The following is a 26,571-nucleotide window of genomic DNA, read 5'->3' on the forward strand; positions in this document are numbered from 1 at the left end:
CTATGAAACCTATGAAAACCTATGAAACCTATGAAACCTATGAAACCTATGAAACCATGAAATCTGTGAAACCACGAAACCTATGACACCGCGAAACTTCTGAAACCTCGAAACCTATGAAAACATGAAACCTATGAAACCACGAAACCTATGAAACCTATGAATCAATGAAACCACCTATGAAACCATGAAACCGGGAAACCTATGAAACAATGTAACCATAAAACCTATGAAACCTTGAACCTATGAAACCATGAAACCATGAAACTTTCTTTAATACATATATGTCGCAATTAGCTTTTTAATTTGCATATATTCGTGATCCGTAACACTAAGCTGTAACCCGCCTAGCTAAGCTTCTGAAATGTGCACCAGGCTCTCTCCAGACCTCCCAGATTGAACGAGAAAATGGCGGATAAAATGGCGGATAATATGGCGGATACGAAGCCTCTTGACTGTAAGATTATCATCAAAAATCCCGTGCTGCTGAAGATCGGAGACGGGCGGAACGATTTTAGATCTGGTGTATCCGTGATTGACATTATATTTCCGGGAAACAACAATGTAGAGGTTAGACTAGTTTAGACGGGATATTTAATTGGACCATTAACTGGTTATACTAATTTGTATTCGTTCTGGAGATCAACAGGCATTTTGAAATTTTGTACAAATAGTCAGTAGTAAGCTTACATTAACAAGCATGTAAGCTTAAATCAAACGCTATTGTTTTCATCGCGTAGTTGTTTAGTACATAAACTTATACTCAGGACGTAACACATCGATAATTCCGATACTCGATCAAAATCGATCAAAATCGATAAACATCGATAATAATTAGTCGATTAATATCGGAAATCGATCAAAATCGATGGCCGGGTTCTTTGAGATTATCGATTTTGATCGATTTCGTTAATTAAGGCTCGATTAGTATCAATTTTGATTGATTATATCAGGGACTAAGGAAAAGCAACTTTCAAAATCAATCCTGAGGTGTGCCGCTGAAAGAATTGCAGTCGCTTCGCCTCCCAGTTGTTTCTCTAACGGCCAGTCAGATCAGTTCGCTAACATTGATTTTAGAACAAAGAATATAACACCATCACTCCACGAAGAATATACATTTGCGAACTAACCTAAGACGTTCAGTAGCACAGTGGTTAGCAACACATTCACGCCTGCAGCATAATCTGCATAATGCATCTGAGCCTCTGCAACAAAGCAGACAAAACACAAGCATTAAAAGAATAATAAAAAGTTTTGAAGCAGCCCAATAGAATCAAGGTATTTGTATGAAGAAAAAAAAATGAAATTTAAATGACGTGGATAGACCCACCCAGTATCCTCTCCTTTTCATGTGGCACCTCGCTCGTGCCCGATATGTACAGTATTTTTCATTCGCATGCAAACTGTTTTGGCTGCTCCACGCCATAGTATAGCAGTATAAGTAACCTCGGCTGTGAAACTGATAAAGGTGCACTAGCCCGGTGGACAAACGACCACATTTTCGTAACGTAATGAATGGATCCGTTTTTAATGAAAATTATATTTTTGCTGAGAATCATGGCTTACACCTGCTTACGAAATGTGTTTCCTAAGCTAGAGTAGACTTGCCACAAGTCGACCTCATGAATTTCAGGGTAGAATATGTTAGGCCGCAAAGCGGGGTAGAAGATGTTAGGTCACGAAGCGGCAGCTTTTAAGGTTGCGAAGAAGCTGAGCAAGTGACGAAGTAGCGAGAGGTTGACTTGTCTCGCTTGAAGGGTTTTCACTAGCATTTCGTGCCAAAAATGAGGAGTGGTGTGACTTGCAACTGGTGTCTCAGATTACATTTGGATTGAATTGAATGGTGGAAAGTATCGGTTCCACTCCGACAAGACAAGTGAACGTGTGTGTGTTTCTCCTGCATCGAAAGAGCAAATTTGTTTACTCTATACTAAAGTGATTACGAACAAAGATTTTAAACGAAAATTGATTATATCGGGTGGCCAAAAACAGACCAAATCTTGTTTGAATCTTGAATTGATCGCCAGAAAGGAGAGATCCAGTGGCGAAGGTTCACCGGAGATATCCAGTGGCGAAGGTTCACTTTGACAAACATTTTGTGCCAAAATTGTGCAGACAAAAATGAAACCATAGTTCGGAAGACTCTTGAAGTAAGAGAAAGCTTCGAATCATCAAGGAAGTCTATTGAAACCAAGAAAGACGGAACAACGTGGCGATAGTTGTTGAGAATCGCCTCCGGACTTCCAAATACCAATTTAACTTTAAGATCTAAAATGTCCTGTAACTGTTGTTCAGAACAGTCGTCTCTTACATAGGAAGCTGGAATTCCACGGGAATTTAGGTTAGAGCACGATGGAGTTGCTATTCGATGGAGTTGCTATTCGCTTGATCTCCATGTAAACAGTCAAATGCATACGGAGCTAGCTCAAAAGTTAAACTTTTCCCAGCTCCGGTTGGCGCAGAAACAAACACATCTCTTCCAGACAGATATGCTTCCACTGTTTTCTTCTGGTAGTCACGCAATACATGATATCCCGTGGCCTTTGAAGCTTCTTTAATGGCTTTTGCAATTGACCCAATATTGAATTTAACCACAAGTCACATTTCGTTGTGCATAGTTTGACAATTCGGTCCCCAAGGGATATCCAGGGGACCTCTGATTGGTTGAAGCGTAGCGACCCGTTTTTGGGTTGCTAAAATTGGTGGCAATTGAGCAGGAAAAGTCCTTTGTCCGGTGGGTACTGAATTAACAAGACGAAGAACTTTTCAGAAAGTTTAAAGATAGAGTTTTAAGCTTGAGGTCACCAATGTAAGGTAAGAAGTGACAGTTAACAAGCTAAGCCTGTAATAAGTCAGTGTCCCCTATTCGTGACTGGTATACAGTATTCCTAATGTCTTGATGTCACTGACACCCTCTACGCTATTGTTTTGATCAAATTGGCTTCCGAAGTATATATCATTAGCGGGTGTTTTGTCGTGGTATCCCGACAGTTTCTCAAAATCAATAGAAACCTATGCCCGATGCTTAAACTACTGTGATTATCGATTTTCATCAATTAATTTGCTTAATCGATTGATTATTATCAATTAAAATCGCGTAATATCGATTTATCGATTAGGTTTCCGATGATCAATTTCGATCAATGCATTACATTCCGTTACACTAGTTGTGCCTATCGGTAAGTGCCAACGAGTGAATTGAGTTAGTAAACAAGAGCCGATTGAATTTTGTAATATTTATTTGGGATACTTCTGGTATAACAGGTGTTAAAATCAATTTATTTTAGTTAATCTTTCAAATTATTGCTGTAATTGAACACAACATTGTTTAGTTTTCAACTCAGTGGGTGAACAAAATGCTACACACTTTTTTGTATTTTTAAAAATCATACTTGTTATACTTCCAGTATAACAGTTGTTAAAATCAATTTCTTTTCCCTCGTTTGGCGATTATTTTGGTAAGTACTTAAGTAATTTGTCTACCAGTCTGGTTTTTGGATTTGTTGTGATTGAATAGTACAATTGCTAAAGCTAAACAAGACCCGAGCTGTTTTCTGGAATGAATTCAATTATTGTTTATTTGATTGTGGGTAACGCTCAGGATTTGTTCGAAATCAGTTCGACGAATTATTTCGGTTAGTAGTTTGTCTGACATTTTGCTTTTTGAAGGTGAATGTAACTTGGATTTGTTGCGATTGAATCGCATAATTGGAAAACCTCATTTAGGTGTTTATTTGAGCAAAAACACTCTTTGAGAGTAAATTTCAACCAACATGTTGACAGGGCCAAAGAAGCTCAAATTGAACCAACGAGTTCACTTCTGACAACCTCTGCGCAAAGTTCTTGAAATTAAAAGAAACTTCAAACCAAACAAATACCATTAATCATGTAAAAACTTAATGTGAATCACCAAATTGATTGCAAATAATCCTTTAAAAACACGTTCAAATTAAGAAAACAACATTGATAATCTCCGTCATCTTACATGTAAGCTTGTTTTTTACACTGTTCTCTGCTCAACACTTTTGTCTCTGTGAAAATGCGTTAAATCAAAGTTACATGCACCTCATTGATCCTTTACTAACTTATTTTACATTCACCTTCAAAAACCAGAATGTCAGACAAACTACTTACCAAAATAATTTGTTGAACAGATGGCGAACAAATCCTGAGTGTTGCCTTGAATCAAATAAACAACACTCAAATTCATTCCAGAAAACAACTTGGGTCTTGTTCAGCTTTAACAATTGTTCGATTCAATCACAACAAATCCAAGATGTATACACCTCAAAAAGCAGAGTGGTAGGCAAATTACTTGAGTACTTACCAAAATAATCGCCGAACAAAGTTCTGCCACCAGGAGAGCTGAACAAATATCGTCGGAATCCATCTTCGAAGCCTCGTGACGTCACAAGGAAAACTAGTGTTCTGATTGGTTCGTGCAATATATCGACAACATCCGGTTACATCCTACTATGGCCAAAAAAATATCACTGATGGAACCGATTACGCGAAAATCGAGCTGAAAGATCTGAGATTTTTTCTGCATAGTCATCAACCTACACACGGCTCTATATCCTGCCACCTCGACAGGCTCGCGTTTTCACTCGCCTGTCTTGTTGGCAATTAAATTTGCAAAATCTGCTATTCTTTTCTCACTTTAATTTCAATGTTCCCGACATAGCAGTCAATCAAACCCAATCGAACTGTATTTCAATTGAACTAAATTGAACTCAATCCATGGATTGAGTTTGAATGAGTTCGGCAATCAAACCAAATCAAACTCACATAAAAATATTTGGACAATCGAACTAAATCGCACTTTTTAATTTCTGAAGTCTTGATTTTTTGTAAAACTGGTGGTGAAAATCAAGTTTTTTGAGGCTCGAGTTACTTCAGTATAACTTGTGTTTTTCATGTTTTTGAGACCACATAACATAATCTTTGTTCAAGCAAATTTACTCACTGAACGCAATCCATTGGATTGCGTTCGATTGAGTTTGGCTGCCGAACCCAATCGAACATAATCAAACACAATCGAATGGAGTGAGTTCTGTTCAGTTCAATTTGTTTGACTGAGTTTGATTGGTTTGGAAATCGAACTCACACAAAGTTGGGTGTTTGATTTGGTTCGATTGCTGAACTCAGTCCATGTTGGTCCAACATACACTAGCTAAACCAATATCTTACAAAGTCACTTCTGAGTTTCAGTTTCTATTATAGAACCCTGGATAAAGAACCCTGTTCCAGACTGGATTATTTATACACTGTCCACATTCCTGGTACATTATACCCTCTTCTAAACAAAAACTGTTTGATTTATTTACTCTATCCCAGACTAAACTGCCTGAAAAACATACCCTTCACAGCAGCACATACCCATATAGCTTATATATTGGAGTAATGCCCCCCCCCTTTCCCGGGCTGTAACGCCATGTTTTTTGCTCCGCAAATTATTGGGTAGACCATAGAGTAGGCTTAATAGTCCATAGTGCCAAGTAAGATTTGGGGCTTCACACTGCTACATTCCACAACCTGCACAATTCTTCAGAACATCTTCAGAAATCTTCAGCAATGTTTGAAAGTCATCTGAATGTCTTTGTTGTCTGTTTTTGTGTGTGTGTGTGTTTTTTTTTTTGGAAAGTAAGGTATTATGGATACGAAGATGTCTGATGTGGTTAATGTTGATTCATACTCAGTGATTTCTAGTGGTAGTAAATTGTGTTGATACCATGTTTTAATTTACACCATGGCTATTTAAATCTTGATATTCAGGTGGGGAAGCTGTCATTTAAGAACTCTTATACAGCATCCATTACAGTTAAACTGAAAATCCTTGGTAAGAATTGTTATACCAATGATATGGAGTAAGTACCAGTGTTTACATACTTAGACAAATCTAGTTAGAATGAATGGTAAACCTTGCAATTATAATGATCCTTATAACTACTAGATACTTCTCTTAGCTCCCCCACTTTCATTATATTGGAAATAGCAAAATGTACAACATTGTACAGGGGAAGAAGGAGAGGGCAGAATGTGTAGAAATTGTGATATCATGTTTCAACGGAACAGTTATGAACTGGAGACTTATCTGATTTTACTTTTGATTTCAAATTGATTGTCATGTACCTGCTCTATTTATACCATAATTAACTGTCATATGTATATGTATTAAACTATCAGACATTTTTGGAAATTTCAACTGAACTTAACTAACTTGGGTAAACTGACATCTGATACAAGATTAAGTTAACCAAGTTAACCAATCAGATCATTAATTGAGAACAGAAGATGACATTTTTTTTTCATGAACAAACTAATGACATTGAAAAATACAAACAATCGTTCTATACTGCAATCAACTATAGACTCGTCCTAGTGTGGTGTCTGCAGCTGTGCATTGTGAATGTTGACAACCGTTTTCAGATATCTCCCTTTTTGCTCAGTCTGTGCAGATTACTTTCAAAATGTTTTAGACTAAAGCCCTTGAGGAAACACTTCACAATAAAAAATGATTTTGAATTGAGAAGTCTGAAAATGTTTTGATCGAAACTACAGTACCAGTATTATTAACAAGTTAACTTACAGAATGATGGGTTCTTCAAGCGATATTGTTGTGTTTCAACTTTTGTTGCAGAAATGTTGTTTGTATTCCCCAATGTGCATGCTTGATATACTGTACCTGTCTCTTATAATATGTCATATTGCTTTCACAGCTATGGTGTACATGTCCATCTGCTCAGCACATAGAGCTATATATTAATCAAGACAAATGTTTTGTTTCACTAAACGTTTTAAATCACATTTTTTAAACTTAATGTCGTGCAGCTTATGTAGAATCCCCAAAGTAGATACAACTCAATGAACGTAGATTAACCGCAATTTAACATGTTTTAATAATCCAACATGCCTAACCCACTTTTATGTTCCCCTTACATTTTGTCAGACATTTTGAATTAGATATCTGTTCTGCATCATGCACACATAGAGCTACATGAAACATCCTACATCCCTTTCCTTCATTACAGAAAAGGGATATTAATAATTTATTATAACATTGTGAAATGATACATAATACGTCTCAAAGTCATCCTGACATCAGGTTATCTCACGTAATGAGGTAATGTTCAATAATACATGTAAATGTTCATTCTAGAACAATGTCCTCAAATCTCATTGTTCATGTCTGATGTCTGCACTAGCCACGGGGTCTTTGATGTGATCAGTTCCTCTGCTTGGTTTCATCCTGATTCTGTTGCATTTCTCACAGATCACTTGCAACATCCCCAACCTTCTATACTTGGTTCCATCCCCTCAGGACTTGATCACCACACCATTACCACTCTTGTCAGTTAGCTCATATGGCTGGCTCTCAAACTGGGTGGTTGACTTGTTTGCTTGTGGTTACTTTAACAGAAGTTCAATATTTCCTACCATCAGATTGCTTTCTTCAGCTTTACACATTCTGTCATAGTATTTTTTCATCTTGATGTTTTTTGTCAGTCTCAATCCCTTACCTCTTCATCTAGTTTGGCAGCCTCCCTCAGACCTGGGAGTTTTGTGCATGCATGTGGCTTATGGCACTGCAGTGTTCACTACAAATCTGATGTACTTTTCAGCAACGTTCCTTGTGTTTGCTTTTTCAATTGTCAGGGGTGACGATGCATCTGCGATGTTTAGTTGCCCAGGCAAATTTTTCACTGAAAATACATAAGGCTGCAACTGAGAACCCAGCTCTTATTTCTTGCTGAAGCCCTTGAATGTGTGGAATAGTTTGTAATCAGTCATAGTTCAAATTCTATTCCAAAGAGATGAACAGGAAATTTCTCACAGGCCTGTACAATTTCCAGTTTGAGTTTGCAACTACTGGCATTCCACATCAGAAAGTCCCATACTGGCATAACAGTTAAATGACATGATTCTTTTCATTGTGCTCTTGTACCAGGACTGCCCCCAAACCCACTGGACTTTCATTGGCAATAATCTTTGTCTTTGCATTGCAGTCAAAGTAGTCAAGAGTCTCTGCCTGAGTTAATCTCTCTTTCAGTTCTGTAAAGGCTGCCTGTTGCTCTGGACCAAGTGAAAGATAAATGACTCTCCTTTCAGGAGGTCTACCACAGTATCAAGGCTGAGGATGAATCTGGCATTGAAATTAACTAGCTGAGGCCAAGGAAATTTTTTCCTGACATACGCTGCAGTTCAAAAGCCCCATTAACTGCTTTGACTTTCTCTTTGGTTTGACCAAAGCCTTGATGTGATAGTTATTAGTACTACCCCAAAAAAGGGGAGATCTGGCATATGAAATACACATTTCACCTTAATAAGGGTAAGACCCCCATCTTTCAACCTGGCCAACACTTTCTCCAGTTGCTTGTTAGTGTTAGCTGTGTTAGTGCCAGAGATGATGAGATCATCTGAAATTTTTGCCACTCCAGTGCAATCCTGCATGACTTGTAAATTGACTTGTTGAGATTTCTCTGGTATAGACGCATAGACTCTTTGTGTTACAAAGGTTGTTATGCCACAGGACTCTCTCCTAGCTTAATTTGATGGTAGACTCACTTCAGAACCAATTTTGCTTATCCTCAAAAAACGTTCTCAATTGTGGTAATTGGAGGCCTCTCACAAATAATGGGCACACTGGGTACATGTCTATGTATACATGTAATGTCAGTCACCATCAGGCTTGAGAACCACTACGGCAGGATTAACCCATGACATCAGATGCTATACTTTCTCTGTCAATAACATCTTGTGTTCTTTATGTAGTTCCTCACAATCCTTCTCAGTCATCTCTCTCAAGCTGAACGCAGGCTGTTGTAAGGGTTGTGCTACCAGCTGGGCTTGCTTTTCAATGAGTTGAAAGTCTTTCAATTTGCCAATTCCTTTAAATGCATGCTTACAAGTATATTCAGTTGTCATTAAGTCACTACTATCAGCCACTTGGTTCAATGGACCTTGCAACTTCAGGTCTCCTTAAATATAATGCAGGTGCTCTTCTCTTTCTAAAAGTGGTTCCCCTTGACCCTTGACAACTTTGACTTCAGCTGGCATACACTTGTTTCCTAAAGTAATATCCGCAGTACATGTTTATGTACTGATAACTTAAGTGGGGTAAAGTGCTCTATGGGTGTACAGCGTCTTTGTGTTAAAAGATGGGCTCTTAAACTCCATCAAGACTGTAGTAAGCCACCTTAATGAATACAAACTGATCTGGTTGGTTGGTAGACTATATTTATTTTAATATTTTTTTCATGCAGTCGAACCTCCAGTAAGCAACCACCCAAAATTTCAAGCCTAAGAGATCACTTATGGGAGGTGTTCACCTACAGTGTATGAGAGCTTAGACCATATAATTTGGGTCAAAACTTTTCACCCCATTAGCATATGGTAATTATAAGACATTTAAGGCCATCTCTTTAAAGACTGATAGGGAACAGAGTGTATGTGCATTTTTTGATTTTAAATGTTTTACTCATGTGAAAAGTCAATTTCAAGAAAAATTCCAACTCTTCCCATTGAGAAATTTAATCTCTTGTACTACTCATGAATGCAATAATGTTACAACATCTTATTATCCAATTTGTGCTCTACTGTCAAGTGGTCGCTTACGAGAGGTTACAAAATTTCAAACTTTTAGCTCTAAAATTGGTTGCGGTCGCTTACAAGTGGTCGTCACTTACAAGAGGTTCCAAATATAGTGATTTGACTTGGAAACTTTTGGTATTTGGAGAACTGGTCACTGAGGAAAGGTGGTATGGGGTCTATGACTCTTTCACAGACCATTCCTATGGCATTTCTGTTTTTGTTAATTTGTTGTCATTAAATTGTAATAAATTAATATGTCTTTGTGCTCTAGTTGCTATCTACCAAATTTTTGCATGAAGGTTGCTTGCAAACAATAGTATTTGCTACTCATGCTTCATTCACTAATCACAGCAAGGTTGCATTGACTGTTGCATATAACATCAATGCCATGGTACAGCTGAAAGGTAGTCTGCATATGGGCCAAGTGGCCTGTCAGGCCAGAGCTTTTCCCAGTTTCTGTAGCATGAAGCAACTAGGAATATTTCTACTCCCCTCTGTATGGAATGCTACTCCATTGCAGGGTTATCTGCAGCGTTAAGTTTGCGGGTAACCATTTACACACCTGGTTGGAGAGAAGGACTGTGGGAGTAAAGTGTCTTGCCCAAGAACACAATGCAGTGTCCCCGGCCAGGGCTTGAACCTGGACTGCTCGATCTGGAGACGAGCGCACTAACCATGAGGCCACTGCACCTCCCATAGTACTGAAAGGCTGCATTCTTTACCTAATAGGAATGCTTGTTAACTTGTAGCTCTTTTAATGTTCAATGCAGATCTTTTGGGCTCGGAGAGATGGAAAACTGCCATAAAGAATTACACTCTTATGCCACATCCCCATTTTGAGACAGGAAGCCAAGATTGTTTTATGTTATTTACATGTGCTAATCAGGTAAGTACCCTCTACAATATAAGACTACCGGTACTTGAATAATGTGGTGGTTCGTGATATGGCTGTTTTAATCAAATTTTAAAATGGACCCTAAAATATTAGAGAATAGAGTTTTATTTTTAGACTCCTGCATGCATGTTGGTCTCAGCCAAGGTCAGGTTTATCTGTCAGACCATTAGCATGGTGGAAGTTTTTTAAAAAGCTAGACCACCAAGTCAATAAAACAGAACAATAAAACAGAAAAGGTAATAGAAAAAGAAAAAAAAAACAGAAAAAAAAAAAACTGAAAAGGTAATAAAAGCCTTTTACTTTAATTGGTGTCAGTAAGTATAAATTGTACATTATTCAATCCCTTGTTCAGTTCATCCAAAATGAGATTTAATTTATGATTTAGAGTAAAGCAAACAGACATTTTGAGCTTAAATGATGATTATGTTTAAATCTTTGGAACAAGAGGTACATTTACAAGCATTCACAAACTTTCTTAACATGTAAAGTTCCACTGCCTTGAGAAAAACTTTAATTGAGTGTCTTCCTGTGTACCTGCTATTTAGGTATTGTATTTTTACCAGTCTTTTGTTCCCATTTAGTGATATGTGTATTGTCGTTCGAAGGTGCACACAATTATTTGTTAATTCTGAAAACTGTCCAAATTAATTCTTATGCCCTTACAAGTAATTTGGACAGTTCCATATTAAGCAGTATAATTGACCAGTAACACAACTACATCCTAATCAAATTAAATTACTGTGAAAGTCCATGTATAAGCTGCACCCATGGGTAAGCTGTGCCCCCAATTTGGAAGCTCAAATTTGGAAAAAAATAAAGACAACAAAATTTGAAGTTCCAATGAAGTTCAATTTTTGACTTGAATTTTGAGAAGAAAAGGTGCTGCTTTTACATGGACTTATATGGTTCTGCAGCCATAATGTCAGTAATTTAATATTGTCAGTCCTCCAAATTTTTTTCATCCAATTATTTTCATTTGAATTGGACAGTATGTAGTCCCATTACATATAACATTTAATTAACTATTAATTCCTGTTTGCCCCCACCTCCAACAGCATGTCTGTGCTAATTAGTTAAGCTTCCAGGAGGAAGCAGTGTTCACACTAGGTTTTGCAAACAATGCATTCTGGACCCCTCAGCTCAATTTTTAAGCATCCTCATGAATTGAATTGTAACGTCTGAGAAAATAAGTTGCTGCCGCTGAATGTTTCCTGTTTACACCCGAAAAACACTTGAAACATGTGTTATACTGCCCCGAACTCACCGTGTTTATACTAGCAATGAGCACTTAAGTAAAAAAGGTACTAAAAAGGACGTGTTATGCCTGGGGGGTAGGGGGCTACTGTGCAATCTTTTATACAGGAAGGCTCTGCCCTGTGGTCCAAGCCTTTACCCATTTGTAAACCATTTTGACAGAAAAGGTACCCCTCTCACATAATGAATTTAGTGCTGAATAAATTTAATGATACAGCCACAAGGTGCATCTGTTTGATATATTTTAATTTAGTCCCTCTTACTAGTAAATACCTAAATGATCGATTTCCATACCCTTTCATGTACCTCAACTGTTAAATCCCTCCCCTATTAAACACCTGAAGTCTGAAAAACATACTCTTTTCAGGCTCAGAGCCTTTCCATATTAAGCCATTATAGGGAGTACCTCTCTGGGTCTTATGCATCTTTTTGGGCATCATTTTTCTTCTGATTGGTTCTTACATCATAACCCCTGAACAGAGGATTCATGCAATAGAGATAGCAGAAGTCTGGCAGTGATCTATACGAAAGCTGAGGAGGGACTTCTGAGTTCTGACCTCTGAGTTTCGACTTCCGACTTCCGACTTCCGACTTCCGACTTCCGACTTCCGACTTCCGACTTCTGAGTTCTGAGTTCTGACTTCCGACTTCCGACTTCCAAAATTTAAATGATTGATCTCTGACATGTGACTTATTTCCCTAGAAGTTGGGCCAGATTATAATATTTGTATAGTTATGTTTCGGTAAGTTGGTGTTAAGCTGCATTGTACTTACTTGTTATTTAAATCTAATTTCACTGAGAAACTAGGAACAGATGCTTTTGTTTTGCAAAACCATGTTGGCAACGTGACAGTATCGAGTCAAAGACATTGCCAAACAAAGATCGCAATGAACTGAAACTAACAAATTTTGTTGTGCCATTACATATAGACGCTTATACTTATGTTATTTACACAGTTTGGTTGCATGTAGCCTGCCAACCTTATTTTATGTATTAACGAGTGCAATCCTCAGTGTTTGGAATCGCTTTTCTCTGGTTATTTTGTGCCACTTTACTAGCCCTTCATACTGCGTTATTGAATATAACATTACTTTATCTTGTTGATTTTCTGAGAATTTCCTGCGTTCACTATAAACTCAGATGAAGAGACTTCAGTTCTAACTTTTTAACCTCCAGTAGGAACTAAAATTATCTTATGTTCTTTTTTTTCTTCATGAAGACATTAGTTGAGCCTGATTCCAAACAACTAGGGCAGTGTATTTTTCCTTGAATGTTTATTAGGAATGGATCATTATTTTTTAAGGGGGAGGGGGGCTGGGCAATTTCCAAAAAAAAAGTCCTGCACAGCAAAAACTGAAAAAAAAAAAAAATTTTTGCAAGGGGAGCTACAGGAAAAAAAATTTGGCAAGTGATTCTACTATCATTATTTTGATTTTCATATCGTAGAAAAAAAATCTTGCACAACCTATTGCCCACCAAAAAAATTATGCACGACCGTAATGTGAGAAAAACAAATTTCATGCCCCAGAAAATTCCCAACCCTTGCCCCCTCCCCCCCACTTAGAAGAAAATAAGGGTATAAGGGTCCATTGGCTTATGATGTAAATAATAACAACATATCTCGTTGTGCGACATGTTTCTCATTGTGTGGCATTGAAGAAGAATTGAATTTTGACCGACATGATTGCAAAGTAAAATTAACTTAGAGAATAGTCTCACTACGTGACTGAGCTCTTTAAAACATCAGAAATGTGAATTTTTAACTGCCTATTGCATGACATTACCCCAGACATAGTGTTTGGGGTGGAGAGTAACTCCCTTTTGAAAGAGACAGCTGGGATGCTCATCATTTCACTTAGGGGCACAAATTTCCGATATTTGGTGTCCACTTCAGCTGGAATTGTTTGGTTTAAGACAATAATTTGACCCCAAGTACAAACTAACTTAACACTAACTTGCCAAGACATAATAATACAAATATTGAAGTCCAGCCCGAAACCTGACGTCTGATTTGGCTAAGATTATAACACAAACAGCGGTGATAAACATTGTTATAAACATTATATTCAAACTCATTCTTAATCAAGCTACGATGTCTAAAAACAAGAGTTTATACGATTCTGATTTGATTAAGTTTGACTTGATTTCCAGGGAAATAATTTGCACATCGAAAATCGATACTTTAAATTTTGAAGTTCAAAGTCAGAAGTTGCAAGTCGCAAGTCAGAAGTCAGAACTCAGTAGTCGGAAGTTGGAACTCAGAAGTCAGAAGTCGGAAGTCAGAAGTCGGAAGTGTGAAGTCCCTCCTTGGCTTTTGTAGATCTAATTTGGCTGCCATGTCAAATCCTTTGCACATTTATTAACAAGTGTCTCTCCTCTATGTCCTATTAGTGGACTGGTGCAAGAGTCAATAATTTATTACAAGAGGGAGTTGTTATTTGTTCTTGAACGTATATATCCTAGTGGGAGCATCCATGTAAACTTTGTACTAATTATTAACCACGCGGCCATGGGCTGAGTGCGGTTCATGTTCTACCCGTGTTTTTTTTTTTTTTTTTTTTTGTTGGTAGCCAGACCCAAACTCCCTCTCGGCCAAATTTTGAGTCACGCAACGTGTGATGTTTGTTCACCAAAAGCTGTTGAAACAGTAATACATGGACAATTTTTACGGATATTGTTTTCTTTGTTGTGGGTAAAATCTCTTCTTTTGGTTTTACCGAAGCGTTGGATTCAAAAGGAATAATAAATGCGCTAAAAAAAGGTATTACGTCAGCCATGGAATGTGCTAACGTTGCAGCTTTCACTTTTGCTACGTGACAAATAAGATCATGTTTACTTTGCAAGTTTATTTCACCAGAAGTGACGGTCATTAATTTATTTGCAATTTTGCAAGTATTTCTTGTGGTTTTAGGCAAATGAAGTAAATTCTTTGGCTGTTTCATCGCAGCGAGTTCATAGATTGGAAGGAAAATTAGATATTTGCAAGCCAAGTAAAGAACGTGTCAGAACGTGCAAGGATTACGTCATTGGTAGGAAATAACCACCATACTAAAGATAGCCGTGAATAACGTAATTCTTGAATTATATGACTCGTGTGACTACTTTGCTAGCCCTTTACTCATTGAAAAACCAATTAAATTTAATCATGACTTTTAATAGTGTTATTATTGTTGCATTCGTATCGTTCATGCCCATACATATTCCAAAGAAAGTTCCAGATTAAGAACATTACGTCATCGCAGATTTCACAATGGCTACGAGTACGACTGATGGTGCAATAATACAGTTTGTGTTGATCAAGTGATGTGGCATCTACAGTAATCAATGAATCATCAAGGACTGCTTTGGAATGTGCACTGCATTGCGACTGTAGTGCTAAGAAAACAGTTAAATTTTAAAAGCGCAGTTATAAGATCTAACAGATCTTCTTGTTTTATATTCCAGACTGATGAGCCGCCTCCTCAAGTTATAATGCTGCGATTAATTCTTAGACAACCCTCTCCACACTGGAGTAACTTTAGCATAGATGAGATAAAATGTTTTCCACATTCCACAGTGGTAAGTTGACAATCTGATCTATTCTTTCAAACTGCTTCCAAAACATTTTTTCTACAGTACTCTCAACATTTTGCAGATATTTCTCCAAAACTAATAAATAGTTTCAAATGATCAAGGTACTTTACTGAGTCGATACTAGAGGTTGAGTATCAACAAGCTCAACAATTCATAATTTAATAATAATAATTTCAAAACTTATAGGGTGCAAATATCTAGACAAATATATTCAAATGTGCCATAGATGAAAAAAAAAAGATAAAAGATAAAAGATAAATCTGTTGGCATAATCTTAAAATTATAAGCAAAAATAATGTACAATCTAAGCTAAAAATACAATCTCATAATCTAAGAGGTACAAAATGCTTTTTTAAAAAGGTGAGTCTTGAACTTTCTCTTAAAGGTGTCAATAGAAATGGATTCCCTGAAAACTTTGTGGGATCTTGGAACACCAAATCACTAGATGAGACTAGTTTGTAACAAAAACAGCAAGTGGAGTGCTTCCTAGTCAATTCCCCTTACCAGTAGTGTAGCAAAACAAGTAATGACAACCTGTTTATTGGCTTGAAGAAGAGTTTGTTTCTACTTAATGTATATAGTAATTAAGGCAAAGTCCAGTTTTTGCTAGTCCAGGATGTCCATCCGTTAAAAAAAATAGTCATAACGAGAAATATGTCCTGAAAAGTCTCAACGAACAGGGAAAGTCAAGTTACAAAATGTGTACAGGTGGCTATGGGTTTATTTTATCAGGTGGCAAATACCTTTCAATTTGTAACATGTTTCTTTCATGCAAATAAAATGCCTTTGGAAGGTCATTTCATAATAAAAGGGAATAAAGAACTGCAAACATCTTTACAGACCTTGTATATTGTGAAGCACGATCAAAATATTTTCTTGGTGATGTTACATGTAAAGAGTAGTCAAGTAAATTTCAGCCACTAACACATTGAGTAATAGGATTCCATTAATGTCGCTAACTTCTGGAGATGATTCATTTATTAATTGGATCCCTCTGTCTCACATCAACTGTGTATTTCTTGTGATTCTTGTGGTATTTTTTAGGTACAAAGGCAATGAGAATGTTTTGTTATTTTTCTCTTTTATTTTTGTGGCAGTCGTCAAGTAATGTAGTGCTCTTACTCCTTGACAGGAATGCTGTAAACTTCCGAAAGTAACACCTCCCCCCCCCCCCCCCCCCGAATACAATGGTTGGAATTGTAGATTACTAGTGTAAAAGTTATATTAAATTGACCCCTGGAGTTCACTGACCATGAGCAAGATCAAAAACTTATACTTCTGCTGGAACCAAGTAGAAAATTAATTATATGTATGCTCAGTTGCTTGCAACCAGGACTGATAAATAATGGGGCTGCATCCTCGAGAGAGTTACTGGAATGGGGTTGCTCATTTTCGGTAACAAGACGCAACATTTTTGCAGAACTCCTAGTGCTAAATTAAGCAGATCTAAAGTTACCTTATACTGCGAAATTGGTGAAATCTATGACACAACTACATGACAGCTCTTTATATTTGAAGGAAATGACCTTTCCTGGAATGAATTTCTTAAGTAGGCTGATAACCTGAACATTTCCCACCAAAATCCTTCTGGGCTTTTCCCATCTTCAAGCATGCTACATTGTACCATAAACTTCCGAAAGTGACGAATCCCTGGAAGTAGCCACCCGCCAAGAGTAACATCAAAAAATTGCGGCTGCTAGTAAATCCTGAAAGTAGCGACCCCCTCCCTCCCCTGAAAGAAGCAACCCCCGAAAGTAGCGAGAAGAGGATTAAAAATAAACTTTTAGAAAAAAATTAATGTATTAAATGATTAATTAATATCCAATGTCAAGCAAATAGTTTTGCTTGGATTGTTCATTTTAGTGACTCAAAACATAGACCTAAAAGACTCTAAAACATAGTTTGCTTTTATTATTAATTTTTAGTTGCTTGTGCATTAAAAAACTTCTGTTTTTACTGTTTGTTGATCAATATTATTAAAATAGAGTTCTCCATTGTTAAAAAGATGTCTTCAGAACAATGATTGTTATGACCCATTTGGAATCAAATCACCGCAGGTATGTGATTATCCTAGGCTATTGCTTTTGCAGCAATCAGTCTTGTGTTGTATTTTATCAGACAACCTCTATTAATGTTACTTTACATGTAAGTTACAGATCTGATATTAGTTCCTGTTTGAGCCACGCCCATCCAAGCTGGCAGAGTTATCTTGTCAGAAAAGTAATTAGTATGGTTGAGACATCAGTTCCAGAATGTTAAACTTCTGCCATGAACATTTGGGGCCCATTATACAAACCCCAAGTACCAACCCCAGGAGGAACGTTGGGCAGAACAATGCTTTTGCATGTTAATTATATGGCAGTTACTCCATGAAAGATGTGCATGTACAGTTTTTTTAGTTGTAGTATAAGAAAATGAAAGAATGAGCACAGAGTGGAAGGAACGAATGGAAAGAGCATCTCAAAATACATAATGTGGCCAAGTTTCAGCACAAAATCTTGCATAGAATTGACGGAGGCATTGACCCAAGAACATTGACATTTATAATTCTCTTGTATCCTTGCATTTTGCAAACTGCAGGGATACAGAGCATCACTGTATTTCGAACTAAAGCTTTCAGTCTGGCAGTTAAAAACAGTTTAAAAAAATGCAAAAAAAAAATAATGTAAAACACAACTTACCACAACGGCTAATTTTGTTTTTCCTCAACACATTTCACCACCTCGTTACTAACAGTTCATCATAAAATTATTAGTCAAGAAGCTCAAAAACCAGCCTTTAAAGTTTGTTTTCACTTCCGCCTGAAATAGACAACAAAAAAAGGTGTCTCATTTTTAGAACCATGCTTGCCCAAGGCCGCACGGTTAATTAGTCCTTTAAAGAGGATTCTAGAAACTGGAAGTGTATATACACAGAAAAGAAACTGTGATCCTAATAGGTGTATAGTTTTGAGTAATGAAGTGTTGTAAGCAGAGTAGTCAGCATCATAGACTTAAACCAGCTTTTTTCAGACATTGATCGTTTGTCCTGTCTAGGAACAGCCCTGCCCTAAGAGAGACATACTAACCATGCTGTAACTATAACACAAATAGCACACAGATTGTTGCTGTCATTTTCTTTTCCAATAATATTGTACACCCAAATAATTATTATGCTTTCATTCAATCCATGGCTATTTCAAACACTCTGAACATCAGAATCAAAGGAAAAAATGTTTTCCTAATCTTCCGTGCAGAATCGTCCAAATTCAGCAGGTGTTGCCTCCAACATTCAGGAACTCTGGGCTATGACACAGGAGGTGAAAACATCTAAACAGAGAGCAACTGTGGGCCGTTTTGATGTAAGTGAAGCTTTCTTTCATTTCTTGTTATTTTCCATGCTTTTTTTAATTTCATCTTATTTTAATACTGTTCTTTTTAGAGCCCCTGAGCTACCTGAGGGCCTCTAAATTTTCTGGATGTTTTTTTCAAATGTAGAGGAATCTATGGAACTGTACGTAGAGCAGGCATGGCGTGAGACTACATAGCCAACTAGTCGATGACTTATAAAAATTTACATTAATTCAACTTGTTAAGATGTGTATTCTGGGCTTCAAGTTTGTCCCTGTCCCCTATATCTTTTAGATTTCTCCATATTTCCCTAAAGCTGTAGTTGCAAAATTTTATACCCTACATGTATAATCCTTTTTTTTTGACTTCATGAAATCTAAAAGGAATCCCAATTTTTTTTTTAAGCCAACTCATGAAACTGCAAACAGACATGTTTCATGTAATACATATGACAAGGGTAGTCAAAAAGATTTCGAGAGGAGTTAACATGTTGCTTGACAACAATCAATCATTAATTTTCAAATAATCATTAAACTTATTTCAGTGGAACACTTAAGCTGTTTTGATTGATACTGCTGATAGCGTAATGAATTCTAACAAAAATCTTAATGTGTTATGTACATGTACACAGTACTTCATAGATAAAGAACTATCAATTATCACCTATATTTCTATTCACATTTTATTTTGTGTCTCCTCACCTTTAAAATTAACCTAGTGAAATTTTGCTATTGACTTTTCCATCCTTTGGACTCGAGTTATTACAAACATCTTCATTCCTTCATCGCAGTAAAAAAATACTTGAATCAGAGGATCGAAATTACTCACATTAGAGCAGGTCCCAAACTGACCAAAATGGCAAATCACTAAGGTGTTAGCACTACAAACCGTGCGATTTGTCAGATGACTTTTACAACCTGGAGAAGTTAATTGATAAAAATCAATATCGATATCTCCATCGATAAATCGATAACATTCAGTAAATCCCATCTGATTTTATTGATCAATTGGTAGAAATGGATGACACACTCCTTTCATTTATTGATTTCTTTTGATTGTTACCGATTACAGCTATTTATAGTTTAGAAGAGTGTTTTTGGACTGGCGGTATCAAGTTGACCACTGACCAAGTGTTGTTTTTTGATTGAATAGTGGGCTCAAGCCAGGTTAACCTGTCGTAATCAGGGCCGGGTTGTCTGAAATTCGGTTAACGCTAACCCAGGATTAAAAGTTTACAGAAGTTTAAATTTTTCTTGTATAAAAATGTTTCCACTGCTTATGTTTTGTGTAGGTTATTCAGGCTCAAGACAGAAGGCCAAACAATATAAACAGAAAATCTCACCACATAGCTTTTGTAAAAAAAAAAAAAAATTCATCAAATAAGTGCTTTTTGCTTGCAATTTATTATCTATTTTTGGTACACTTTCAAAAGTATCACTATTTTGCTTATAACAAGAAAAATCCCAAGATCGACAATTGTTTTGGACTGTCAGTCAAAAAGCATCCCGTAATGACAGGAATGTATTTCAAGACCAGTATATTTCAGGAATACTTTACGTGAAGGTGGGTGGGGTGGCAGTAAACAGGCAAGACTTAGGAAATTAGACTTAGGAAATTAGACATGCCCCTTGTGCCACTTGTGCCCCTTGTGCCCCTTGCACCCCTTGTCCCTTGTGCCCCTTGTGCCCTTTGTGCTCCCTATGCTCCCTATGCCCCTTGTGCCCCCTATGCCCCTTATGCCCCTTATGCCCCCTATGCCCCCTATATAAGGAAAGCAGTGCTTTTTTCAAACTTCAGTAGTAAAACACAGATAATTCGTTAAATTACATAAGTGTCCCAAGGACTTTTGTCCACGATTGTAGCTAACCGTCATGAATGGCTTAATGTAAATAAGCTTAGCCTGAATATTGCTAAAACTGAACTAATGTTAATAGGCTCACGTCAGAGACTTGCTACTGCATTTGGTCATTCACTTACTTTACAAAGTGAAGGTCACGAAATTGATAGAGTACCCTACACCAAATCCTTAGGAATCTACATCGATCAAAATCTTTCGTGGTCCAAACATGTTAATGAGACTGCCAATATTACATCCTCTGGTACAGGTGCACATAAAAGGTTGAGGCGGTTCGTTTGCTAAGATACAGCTATATTGCTATATAGAGCTGTTATTGAAACGTATTTTGATTATTGCTGTCCTGTGTGGGACGGTTTCAACAACGAGTCAGCCGACAAATTACAAAAACTACAAAATCGCGCCATTAGGGTTATCACCAAGTCTGTGATTACTATTTTAGCGCTACCGCCCTCCGCGGTAAGCTAGGATGGGATAATCTCTGTACCAGAAGGAAAAAGGAAATATTGAAATTGATTTTAAAAGCTTTGAATGATCAGTCTCCGGAGTACCTGTAAGGCCTATTTAAACCCTTCGGCACGGACTACGGACTTAGAAATAGTGAAAACAAACTGGCTCTGCCTAAGCCCCCGTACCGATTTTTTGAAACGTAGTTTCTGCTACAGTGGGGCACATTTGTGGAACAGCCTTCCATCTAACGTTCGAGCCATTAGATCTTTTATTAACTTTTGATATGAGGTAAATCGCCACCTGTCCTCCTCGTACTCCCACACGGCAAACATGTAAATCAGTTTTTTGTTTTGTTTTTGTTTTTGTTTTTTTAATATGTTTCAATCTTGTAACTGATGTTTTTACAGTGTCTAAATAAAGTGTGTATGCGTATGCGTATGTATGCGTATACCCCTTATACCCCTTATACCCCTTTTACCCCTTATACCCCTTTTACCCCTTTTACCCCTTATACCCCTTATACCCCTGATACCCCTTTTACCCCTTATACCCCTTATACCCCTAATACCCCTGATACCTCTTATACCCCTTATACCTTTTATACCCCTGACACCCCTTATACCCCTTATAACCCTTATACCCCTTGTAATCTCTTGGTTAGACTAATTAAATTAAATACTGTTAAGTCTTGAAGGAAATACTGTGTCTAAATAAAGATTTTACCTTACCCTTTATGCCTTTATACCCCTTATACCCCTTATACCCTTTATACCTTTATACCCCTTACACCCCTTATACCCGTTCTACCTCTTATACCCCTCATACAGCTTATACCCCTTATACCCCTTACACCCCTTATACCCCTGATACCCCTGATACCCCTGATACCCCTGATACCCCTGATACCCCTGATACCCCTGATACCCCTGATACCCCTGATACCCCTGATACCCCTGATACCCCTGATACCCCTGATACCCCTGATACCCCTGATACCCCTGATACCCCTGATACCCCTGATACCCCTGATACCCCTGATACCCCTTATACCGATTATACCCCTTGTGCCCTTTATACCTGTTATACCCCTTATACCCCTTTTACCCCTTATACCCCTGATACCCCTAATACCACTTATACCCCTTATACCCCTTATGCCCCTTATACCCCTTGTACCCCTTATACCCCTTGTACCCCTTATACCCCTTATACCCCTTATACCCCTTATACCCCTTGTACCCCTTATAGACCGGTTACATTTTGGGATTAAAAAGTTGCAAACTAAAGTAGAAATATATTGACCTCTGTCTTCTCCATAATTTATGAAAGTGCCAAAAAAGCCAGACGAGGAAAAAAAAGTACAGAGGATGAGCAAACTTTGGCAGATTTAAAATCAGCTCATCGCCATTCACAAGGAAAATGTCCACTAGTACAAATCAGGCTCTTTAAAAGAATTGATTTTTTCCTGTTTTGCTATGTAATAAACATCTTAACCGAGCTTATTCGGTCTGTATGGGACACACACTTGACCTTGGTCGTGTGTACAGACCTCACTGCGTTCGGTCTGTACTCACGACTTCGGTCAAGATTCTCCCATACAGACCTCCTGCTAGGCTAATAAGAGCTTATTATTTAGCTACGAGAACGGAATGGCAAAAGATATTTGAGCTGCATTAGTTCATGAAAAATCGATAATATTGATTTGACACACCAAATTAATTTATCGATTTTCACCGATTTCCGTTATAAATCGGTAATAATCACTTGATCAATACCGAAGTTTTTCGATTGACTACTCCGGGTCATGAGTGCGCGCGAAGCGATCTCCTGCCCTCAGTGGAGAGTGAGAAAGAAAAACCAGTCTAGCGTCTAAAAATATCCATGAATAGATGACATGGCCAGTGAAACAAGTCATTTGGTTAGCAAATTGAGTAATGTCGACAATGGAATATCTGACTTATATCAGTATAAGAAAAGTAGATTACATACCACGGGCATGCTAAACTTTAACTTTAATTATAATATAGATAGGACCCTGCGCGCGCTCTGATTGGTCAAAAACCCATGTTATGAGTGTAAAACATAGAAAAAGTATGTTTTATTGTTTTTCGCCACATTACCTCTAGTCAACATTTTTGTCAGAGATGGCGAAAACAAGTTTTTTAAAGAAATTTGTGATGGAGGTCTCTGCGAAGCAGCAGAAAGTTTTGAAGACGAGGCATGTAGCACTTTAGTGATATTAAATTGCGTCAGTTTGTCGATCTGTGTGCTTTGTTGTTTCAACTCGCGGCATGTAAAATCTATATCATGAAGCAGATGAAGAAGCCTAAGCCGTGTACCTCGAGAAATGAAGAAAACCCTCGTCTGCGGCTCGTGTTTTCTACATTTCCCTCGTGTTCTCAAATGCCCGTCGTGTTTTATTTCATTGTATTACACGGCTTAAGCTTCTTTATTTGTTAATTGCCTATAGCTCGCAAATCCGACAGTGGTGGTCAGCAGGGTGCTCAGGTGACATATTTACAGCGAAGGAATATATAGAACTCACGTTCACACAGGCAATAATTTACAGAAAAGCAGGCTATACTAGGTTTTATCATTGGGCGATTTCGGTGAGTGAGAGTTACAATTTAGAGTTCATTAATGTCCCACTTCTACTTATTATGTTGTTCTTAGGTTGACAGGAGCTATGACATCAACTTATTGTCCTATACATGACACTACTGGATCATTACAGTTGGTCTCTTTATGTTCTCCAAGCTGAACGAATCAAGGATCACCCTAAACTATCATTACAGCTGGTCTATCTATGTTCTCCAAGCTGAACGAATCAAGGATCACCCTAAACTATTATTACAGCTGTTGGCTGGAAAGCGTATCCCTGAGCAAAACCTGGCATGAAATGAAGATTTTTCGCTTCATGCCCCTGAGTCGCTCCAAAACACGGTTGCGGCTATTAGAAGTTGTAAAGAGTTGATAACATGCTAGCTGGTTGGAAAGCGTATCCCTGCACTGATGAGCCAAACCTGACGTGAAATGAAGATTTTCCCTTCATGCCAAACCTGACCCGAATCGCTTCTTGAACTTGAACTATAATTTCCTTGTTTTTTGCATACAGTTACAATTGCTTTATACCTCCCAATTGCCTCAGAAACACAGATAAATTAAAGCTACTATAAATTGTAAAGACTCCAAACCGCACTGCTCCCGACAAGGCAGCAGGCCCTGGAAACGAACGAACATTTCCCGCCTCGTTATAGCTTTCGTGATGTAACATTGGGTGCATGTCAAGCCATTGCCCCGAGATCGATTTCATTCTTCACAAGAATGGCGTGCGGGGCACGTGGCTTGGTGAGTACCAATGAGTTATTTATTTTATATTAGTCTTTTATGAGAATTAACGTATATTCCAGTTATTGTGGACAAAAAACTATATTGTATTTCGTTTTCGATAGTTTCATAGCAATGTGAGAAGAGCTAATATGCCGAACTTGTTGTTCTCGTCCTCGTAACTGTTAAGGTTTCTTTGTTTACACAAACCGATTGTTCATTGTATGTTACTTTCTCAGACCTTACTTTATATCGTTTTCACTGTTGTTATTAGAAATTGAAACCTTTAATTAAGCCTTTATTCGATCGTTTCGAATTTGCCCGAAATCGGTAAACACATATCTTTTTGTATTATTCCTTATTTTGTGTAGCCACTAACTATGATTAAACCAAGCCTTGAATGACATGTCGTCGTCTCCACGTTATTCCCGTCCGATACACGCACATTTGAGCGAAATCGGGCATTAAGTGTCGATTTTCGCTTTATTTTTTGATTTTCCCAATTACTTTAGCAACATAGTTAGAGCGACTACATGCCTACTAAACAATTCGACCTAAAGCAGTGCAAAATATGGAACCTGGTCTGGCCAGCCGAAATATTGTTTTAAATATTCGACGTTGTGTCAGTCTTGCAGCGGTCTTTGACTTCTCATTGTTTTACTTTTCAAGTTTGGCTGATTACATCTCCTGTGAGATCCAACGTTCAATCAAGCAGGGTCTTTGCAGTTTTTTTTTTCTGTCACAGAAGAGCAGTTCGTGACCTTCCGTGCTGAAAGCTGAATTGATTTAATCATAACCCTGAAAACGGCCGAAAAAACGTCTTTCTTTCTGATGTCTGCTAGGCCTTTCCACAAATGTCACCTAAAATTACCTAAATATCTTTCCGGAAATTCTCAAAAAATTTCTAAATAAGACAAAACATTTTCTAAATATCTCGTATATTTCGCCGCGGTCAATCGTTTCGAGTCGTGTGGGCCAGGCATAAACTGAGACAATGGGTGCTTGTCGGAATGAACCGGTTGGGATGACCGTTGTATAGTGGTAAGGGTTTTTCCAAAATCAGCAACCCAACCGAATGAGATGGCGCTCACCATTTGCAATTCGATTACTCGTAATTGTTTTCGGCTGATGAGAAACTGAAAAGTGGAACATTAAATGGTAAGGAAATTTCCGCCGTTCCATTCCAAACGGAAAAAGAGGACTACCTCTGAACGTAGTCTACAATTTCCGAATGGATTTTCCAGAAAATTACTGTTCCATTTGACTTTCAAGCGAAATTTCCGCATTTTTTTGCTAAATGGTAAGCACCCAATTTGTCTCAATTTTTGACTGAGCCGGTTTCCTCTCGCGAAGGTAAACAAATTTTAGAAATCCGCATGTCATCTCAGGGGGGCTGCACACCCCACCCGATTCTCGTCCCCATAGCCCTTTTTGCTTCTCTTAGCTGGTGGAGCCTTGGCACGAGGCCCCGCCGATCGATAGGGCAACTGAAAATCAAAGAATTTGGTCATAAATAGGGTAAGGGTTTTGGGGGGCTGGCTGCACACCCCCACCCAACTTTTCTGGGGGTACCCCCTCCCTCCGTTAATTGTTTAGGCTACTCAGGGTGAATTTCAATGATGTTACCAGATCCCACGTTACCCTTGTCCAGAGGAACGGGAAACGTCTTTGATTGTGCACGACATACATGCATGCATACATACATCCATGGGCCAGGACCCTGGAAAGAGCCATTTGGTACCAAAACGAAGGACAAATTCTAACACTCAGTTTTAACAACATTGATTCCTCTAGGTTATTTTGGTGTATGATAACCGTGCCAAATGAGTAGCTTTACCAAGATTATCATGTGGTTAAATGACGTCACTCGGTTTGGCTGAACAAGCAGAATTCGTAAAAAGATGCCTAATAACAGTTAAATACTTTTTAATATTTTAAACATTTCAGCGTATCTTTTAAAGTAGTTAGTTTTTTTATAGATATATATTATTTATACATGCTCTTTTTATTTTACGTTATACAAGGCCCCCGTTGATACCAGTCCTGCGACTGAAGGGGTCACCCTGTTTAAATATTGATTATTATTATTATTATTATTAAATGCAAACCTGAAAATGTTACATACATTGATTTTTGGGTATTGCAAACTTCCAACGCAGTTTTCAGACCTAATTCCAACAACTTATATATGACTTATAGGTATTATCCCTGAACAGTTTCCATGGCAACACTTGTCAAATTATAAATATGAACAATCAGACGGAAAATGTGAATAAAGAAAGTGTCTGTTTAAATT

The 26,571-nt window shown here is 37.8% G+C and overlaps 1 protein-coding gene across 2 annotated transcripts in view; it reads left to right on the forward strand.

The window, feature by feature from the left end:
* The first annotated feature begins 372 nt into the window (after positions 1 to 372).
* The window catches only part of LOC110053706 (nicolin-1-like), a 33,000-nt gene continuing 6,801 nt past the window's right edge, over positions 373 to 26,571 (forward strand). Inside the window, exons 1-7 of one of the 2 annotated variants that reach the window (XR_016203038.1) lie at positions 373 to 570; positions 5,776 to 5,839; positions 10,362 to 10,477; positions 15,186 to 15,299; positions 17,300 to 17,371; positions 18,550 to 18,654; positions 23,622 to 24,296. Coding sequence is in view for 1 of the 2 variants with exons in the window: in XM_089276058.1 (XP_089132184.1) it covers positions 409 to 570; positions 5,776 to 5,839; positions 10,362 to 10,477; positions 15,186 to 15,299; positions 17,300 to 17,371; positions 18,550 to 18,654; positions 23,622 to 23,663 (675 nt within the window). In the remaining variant the exon portion in view is untranslated. Of the gene's footprint in view, positions 571 to 5,775; positions 5,840 to 10,361; positions 10,478 to 15,185; positions 15,300 to 17,299; positions 17,372 to 18,549; positions 18,655 to 23,621; positions 24,682 to 26,571 lie in introns of those variants that run through there. The other variant, XM_089276058.1, reaches the window with a different exon arrangement.

Source organism: Orbicella faveolata, unplaced genomic scaffold, assembly GCF_042242905.1.
Source record: "Orbicella faveolata isolate gen_17 unplaced genomic scaffold, um_ofav_v1 contig_4, whole genome shotgun sequence".
Taxonomy (NCBI): Eukaryota; Metazoa; Cnidaria; class Anthozoa; order Scleractinia; family Merulinidae; genus Orbicella; species Orbicella faveolata.